General features: G+C 36.1%; 1 protein-coding gene across 1 annotated transcript; it reads right to left on the reverse strand.

Moving 5' to 3' along the window:
- Window positions 1–1,808: 1,808 nt before the first annotated feature.
- Window positions 1,809–7,525, reverse strand: LOC121330979 (transmembrane protein 11, mitochondrial). The gene is made up of 2 exons (XM_041278027.1): window positions 7,423–7,525; window positions 1,809–2,663 (listed from the first exon to the last, which is right to left on the reverse strand). Exons 1-2 carry the CDS (start codon window positions 7,467–7,469, stop codon window positions 2,150–2,152), a joined length of 561 nt encoding a protein of 186 aa, XP_041133961.1. The 5' UTR covers window positions 7,470–7,525; the 3' UTR covers window positions 1,809–2,149.

Below are 7,525 nucleotides of genomic sequence, written 5' to 3' on the forward strand. Positions count from 1 at the left end.
TTTATTCTCATTAGACCAGAGCATTTTGTTGGAAGAATGCTTCAGATTCCTGTTCATATTTCCTGGCAAATTTTAGACAGTTTGTTTAATAAATGTTCTTAGTAGTTTGCAATCAACCTGGATACAACTCTTCTGTGATCAGGTGCCTTTGTAGTTTTTTTGTGCACTATTATACCTGCTGCTCCTAAAAGTCCTTTAATCTTGTATTTTATTTTTTAGCTGCTCAGACAATTCTGCTACCTGCAGTACCGATCACTTTCTTTGGCTGTCCACTTCCTTCAAGCATTTCGGTTGACTTTGTTCGGTGGTACTTCTTGATTATTGCTCTGATTGTGGATTGTATATTCCATATTTCTGGGATACTGTTCTGTAGACACTTCCTTTGAGAAAAGACCTGGTAAACTACAACAAGTGTGAATCCAACTCTGTTGTCTTAACCATCATCTGCAGTTTTGGCAAAACATTCTTCTTCAATAGATGTTGGAAATAATTACCTATTTTGTGGCTACTGACATTATAATGCAGCTTATTTACTGAGCAGTGGTTTTCAATCAATAGATTTTTTTTTTTAGATTAGTTCCATTACATTTTTACAGACTTAAATGTAAAGGTGCCATTACTTTTGTCATGAACAAATATTAAAGTGCTTTTTTATGTAAAGATTATTTCTTAAAACTACCAGAAACCAGTATTTTGGTCTTTGTCATTAATTAGTGGCTAATGTTCACTAAACTTTTTTTTTTCTTGAATTACCTTAAATAGTAAGTGTAGGGTGCCAATACTTTTGTCTTTAACTGTAATATATATTTCTGTGAAACTTAAACTAACACATTTTGTAGACACACACGCAAAAAAAGTTTGAGGCATTAAAATAGCTCAGCATCAAGTCCTAAACTCTGAAAGTACATGAAGTAAAATTACCAGCACTCAGAAATGTGGGTGTCCAGATGAAATATGGTTCCAAAGCACAAACCATTGTATATCCCAGTCATTGAATCAGGTACACATATCCACTATATGGAAGGCACGAAAACACAATCATGCGTGCTTATTCTTGGCAACCAATAAGTGGAAAGCTACACAATTCAAAACAGACCTAGAACACAGCTTGAACTCAGATTGGGGGATTTATTTTTTGATAACTGAATTTGAGATACAGTATTGGGCTACCTGAAAAGAGTACGGAAGACGTTTGCGGCATAAGGGCTGCTTATTAGTGTGATGGAAAGATAAAAGGTGTAAAATCAGCTCCATCCAACCAGAAAAAAAGCAATAGTTCTGTTTATCAATTAACAGCAACTACATCATCAATGCAATAAACATCAACGATCTGATTTGAAATTTTCTTGATTATTAGCTTGTTAAATATTGCAACATTCACTCAGTTTATGGTTTGCCTAAAATTCCTTCCCAGGATACTGAATGGGCCCTAAGGAAGTTCTGAAGTAACAGCCACTAAATGCAGACTCTAAAGATTACTTAATTTCATTATGTGAATACTCCATCTAGTGCTTTAGTGCCCAGCACTATTCACTACATTTTCCAACACATTAGGGATGTCTGCTCAACATCACCAAGTTGTAAACAGGGATAAGAATATTTCAACTTTTTAGCTAATTGATTTTGTATGAATTTGGTTTTGATAAAATATTTATATTTTCCTGTGAATTGCAGCTCTCAAGATCTGTTTATGGAGATGTACGGCACCTGCGTACCCCACATTCTCTGCACTTCCAGCATATTCATTTGCATATTGACTTTCATCCTAGAGCCAAAACAACAAGCATAAAAAAGTAAGAGATGCAATGTGAAAAAAGAAAGAACATTTTCTAATGTCCTAACGTTTAATGAAGTGATGTCTTTCAGACCAGCAATTAAGGGTACAATAAAACTACTAGGAATATAGATGCATTAGGCCTTTGTTAATACTTAAAATGCTATGAAAAAAACAGTTTGTCCATTTAAAAGGTCTTTTAATTCTCAAATATTGAATTCAATCCAAACCCACAGTTTAGTGTACGGAGAACTGGAAAAAGAAATATGTAGAGTGATATATAATCAGTGCACTGGTGATATTACCTCAGATAAAAAGAAAGTGTGCCAAAACAATACTAGAAGCTTAACATTCTATGTCAGTTTGTTCTCGAAATCAAACAACGTAAAGTTCATAAATCTTCTTTACACAATACGCCAGGGCAGCTAGCGCTATCGTGTTGTGGAGTCTCTTTCTGTGAATGTCGTCCTTTCTCACCAGCACCACAGGTGTAGAAGTAGTGAGCGTGTGCAGTGGCAAGCGGGACAGTTTATAGGTGTCGTACTCAACTTGGTACTTGCAGCAGGGGTCAAACTGCCAGGAGATGCCATAGAGGGCTGCGCAGGCCACACTGAGAGCTCCGGCGGGCAGAGCGATATAGCGCGAGTACTCCTGGGGCAGTGACAGCGGGGTGAGCAGGCAGGCGCTGCCCGATAGCACGGCTGTTTTGTGCAGGCAGTTCCCCACTGCGACCCAGCGGGCCGTCTCGTCCCCAATGCGGGTGGGCTCAATCACGATGTACTTGTACTGCGCCTCCAGGGCTTGCTCTAGCTCATACTCAAACTGCTCCTGAGCGTTTTCCCCATTGTAGATCTCATGCACGATGTAACAGTCTGTGGACGACACGACTCTGCAGAGGGAAGACAAAGGAGGCAACATCAGTCAATAGACAGACAGCAACGAAGACAATGTGCAGTTTAATCCAGGGCAGACCTGGGGTCAGTTAGAATTACAATGACTATTACAGCAGAATTGTTTGATCAAATTGCAATTACAATGCTAATTGTAGAAATTACAATAATAATTACACTAAAAAGTAAGAAACTACACACTAACGTTTATTCAAAATAAAGCAATAATCACAAGTACAAATACAGAAGCATATTACATAGCTTATTTTATTCAAACAAATGGTCACGAAGTGGTTGAATACACACGAATATACAAGAATGATGATCAAATGACAAATAAATGTATAACTGAACTGTAATCGACCAACTATATGGTATAATTTACACAGGTGTTCCAAGATTCAACTACAATTACATTCGAATTTATCCCAGGTTTGGTCCAAGGTGTGTAACAAACAAATTAAATAATCTAACATCTTAAAGAGCATGCAAGCCTCTTGAATCATATATTTACAGAAAATGCACTCATTGCGTAAAACATAGGGCTCAATAGCCATTATTTAAACTACTGCTTTATTTAGATCAACTGAATAGTCTGCACTGAACTAGAACATTTTAGAAATTGACCAAATTTTTATACACTTCTAACTGCAAATAAAATATATACCATAGGAACAGTTCTCCATAGACTCTCAGGACTCTAAACTGGCAACAAAAAAGGACAAGGCCAATATGGCCTGCAGTTCAATAAATCTGTAGAGGGGTTCCCAAAAATATAGCGTTACACGTCCCAACGTGTTTCTACAACTGTTTAAATAATGTACCTGTAATGTTTATTTTCATTGTTAACATGATTTTTTTTTTACTGCACTCAAGTAAGCTACAGTATATTTAATTTCCTAAACGTTTTTTTTTCTTAGTAATACACTTGATAAATTAGTCAAAGTATTTATACATATTCTGCTGTCACCTTTCTTAAAATGGTCAGTTGAGAAATACTTTTCCCTGCTTTTGTATAAAACCCAGACTACATGTACTGTTTTTCAATATGCCAGTCTTACATTACCCTGCTCAACCCTTCTAACCCGTACATTACCCTACTTAACCCAAACATTACCCTGATCAACTCTAACCCTTACCTTACCCCGCGCAACCCTAACTCTTACATTACCCTGCCTAATCCTACTAACCCTTGCAATACCCTGCCTAATCCTAACCATTACATTACCCTGCCTAACCCTAACATTACTATGCCTAATCCTAACATTACCGCTCAGTCAAGAGGTATGATCAGCTCACCATGTAACAAGGCAAGTTGCTGCGCAATTCAATCACCCTTGGACTACTGAAGGGAAGCAATGTAGCCTATTCGAATTTAAGATGATTGTTTTGAAGTATTGTTAGCTTCCTGAGGAATTCAAAGAGAAGCTTTTACAATTTCAGCCCCTGGAATTTTGACATGCCAAGCAATATCACAGTTTACAAACAGAGAAAAATAGGTGTGAATAATCACGACTGCAAATGTCAAGCAGCATATAACTGTAATGCTCTGTGTTATAGCAGATGGCCTCAAAATCCCTCCATATGTGTAACTGAGGTTGTACCTTTGTAAATGCATATTTATTTGATGTTTTTTTTTTTTCTTTTTCCCTCAAATTGAGGGTGGGAAATTCAAAGGCATCTTAAATTCAAAGGAATATGATAATAACAGAATATATCTGGGATAGATTCAGCAGCTAAAGCAGCAACAAATGATAAAATTCTGTTCATATTAACTCAAAACTATTTAGGCAATCTACAATTTGAGTGGCAAAAGACAACATTAGTTTACTGGTGTTCACAAATAAAACTTTTTCAACTTGATACGGCAACCTTTTCACTTGCATTTTTTTTTTGGACCTTTTGCTTTGTTTCAGCCCTTCCATATAATTATGTTCTTTATTTTAGGTTTTCAGGGCATTTTTGTTAATGGCACGTGTGCAACACACAGACCTTGTGTATTTCTATTTTCGGTCTTGTTCTAAATTTCTTGAATGCAACGTTTCATTTTAAGCAACATTTTTACACAGCAGTACTCACACACATTTGGTCACCATCACAACTACTGCATGAACCTGGGGTTACTGTATTCTGCTGGTGTTAATACAGCACCTCTGGACTTCCAGGCATTTGTGTTCAATCAGATTGTTGTCATTGTTCTTGCGCTTCATTTTAAAACATGTGATCTGCTTTTTTCTCCTTTACAGACAGATGTCATCGCACATTCAGAAATACTGACAAGTGTTTTGAATGGAATTAGTGGGACAACCATGCAAATCATTTTATTATTTGGACCCAAACACTTCCTAATAAAAGGTGTCTCTCTAGTTGCAGTAGATGAAGGGGTACTGTGGCCATAATGGCAGTGTATAGACATATATTTTGAGGGACACTGCGGAAATTGCTGCATGGCTGGCACTACTTGAGCCCTGAACTCCCATACCAGGGGCAAAGAGCTCCACTTGCTGTTTTCTAACAGCCCATAACCTGATTTGCCATATCCTAATTTCATTATAGTCATTAGTTCATTAAACAAGTTTGGAATTGGAATTGGTGGCAATCCTAAAGGAATGTTTGTAAATCTGGCATTTTAGGACAGCTTTCTCTCTGTTCTGCAGACTTTGCAATACTGTCCTTTTCAATAGGTTTCAGCTGTTGGCAGTTTCTAAAGTTTATCTTTTGTATACCTTGTTTCACATTTAGGCGAGTTATTTTTGTCCCAGACTAATTTGCATAATTTCTACAGCTGTATGCAAGTCTTGCCTTGTATCCAAAAACAGTTGAGATAATCCTAACATTTGACCTATTTATGCAAGACATGAACATCATTAGTGTGTTACATTCCCAGACCTTGCTTGTAAATTGCATTGACAGACACCTGAACAATTACATACAAATATATTGATGTTTTTTAATGGATAGAAACATTTAAAAAAAATAATAATAAAAAACCATGACTAACAAGTAGACAGTAGTTCAGCTCATCTAGTGATCTTTGTGGGCTGCTGGATTAGGACAGCAGTTTAAGGGATTGTAAATACACAAGAAGACTACATGTAAAATGTACAAGTCCCAATAGATAGCAGTTATTTGCAGTTTAAGTATCAACTCAACAGTTTAAAAAATAAATTGTGGCCTCTGGGACACCTGTGTCTAATATAAATAAGCCAAGGGCGAAATCACTAGCAAACTGCTACTTATTTGTAACACTAAATTGGAAAAAAGGATGGCTACAGCATGGTCAATTTTACATAAATTATGGGCTAAAATTATGTTGTACATACTAAATAAGTATTAATATTATAATTATTTATTAAAATGTACACATCAGCTACTAACATGAGGTGACTAATTAAAAATGTGATTAGAAACATGCTTAGCAAGTGAAAAAACAATAAATATATAAGATTTATTTTACTAAATGCCGAACACAGGCTGACTTTAGCTGTAGTGTTAAGTGGGCTGTTTGGGTCGTTGAATTGACTGATAGGATTGTGGAGGTATTTATTTTTACACCAGGTAGGAAGTGAGGTACAAATCCATTGCACTGTGGAAAACACAATGAAACTGGTTATGAAGAAACATTTAGACTTTTTTCCAAAACTATGCATATGCATTTCTCTGTTCTAGATAGCTTAAAATGGTCATCCTGCATTTTACTTTATTTTTCTATTAAAACGGTTGTTGTCAAATATTGTGTAGCTATTTAGCATGCTGGTCTGAAGGCGTCATTTAAACACGGCTGACAGAACGATATCCACAATGTGTATTTCCGCGCTGGAAGTTAATATATAAGTGTAATAACTCGCGTTTATTTGCTACAAATACGAGTAATAACTAGCTATAAAATAGAAGGAAAATGTTGTTGTTTTTTTTTTTTTTTGTAATTTGTTTGCAGTACTTCCAAAAGCAAAAAAAGAAAAGAAAATGGGTTCATCTGCGGCCTGCGCTAATCTCTCAACCAGCATCCACGAGAGAGAGTTAATTCACCGCACACTTCTTTTTAAAAGCGCGATTGTAGCATACTACTGATTTACACCGACTAGAATCCAAAACATGAACAAAACTGGCCTGGCTGGCACAACCGTTGTATGGAATACCTTGACAGGAAAGAAAAAAAAAAAGAAAAAAGTAAAAAAAAATATATATATATATATATATATATCTATATATATATATATATATATATATATATATATATATATATATATATATATATAAATATATCTATATCTATATATCTCAGAACCCCTGTTTAGAGCTTATACAAGGAACCACATAAATATGTATTTATGTATATATGTATTCATGTATATCAGTTTACAAAAAGGTTCGACCTTTTTACGTTTTGGTATTTACTCCACCATTTTTAATGTACTTTCTATAAGTCTTAATAATCCTCTTGCGGAAGCCTGCCACTTGAAAACGAAACGTCCCCACTTCTTGGACGATTACTAAACAATTATTACAGTTCCCAACATCGCAATACGTAAATAACGGCTTTTGTGCAAGTCTGTAATAGTATTGCTGCACATTATTACTAGTTCTGCCAGGGGTAACCGAAACAAAAGCAGAGATGAAAAGGCACCAACAACCGTCAGTAAACATGGATAAACAATGGCCGTAAAAAATATTACAAACAACTGTAATGTATATTATTAACCGTATGTTAAACGGAGGTTGAAGTTTGCTTAGCGGTGTAAATAAAGTAGCACTGACCTCTCCCTGCTGCCTGGGACACCGCGCCTCCTTCCCCACGCCGCCATCTTGGAGACCAACACACTGCTGTCGTTCAAACGTGAGCCGATGCATCATGGGAAAT

The sequence above is a fragment of the Polyodon spathula genome, chromosome 18 (assembly GCF_017654505.1).
Source record: "Polyodon spathula isolate WHYD16114869_AA chromosome 18, ASM1765450v1, whole genome shotgun sequence".
Lineage (NCBI taxonomy): Eukaryota > Metazoa > Chordata > Actinopteri > Acipenseriformes > Polyodontidae > Polyodon > Polyodon spathula.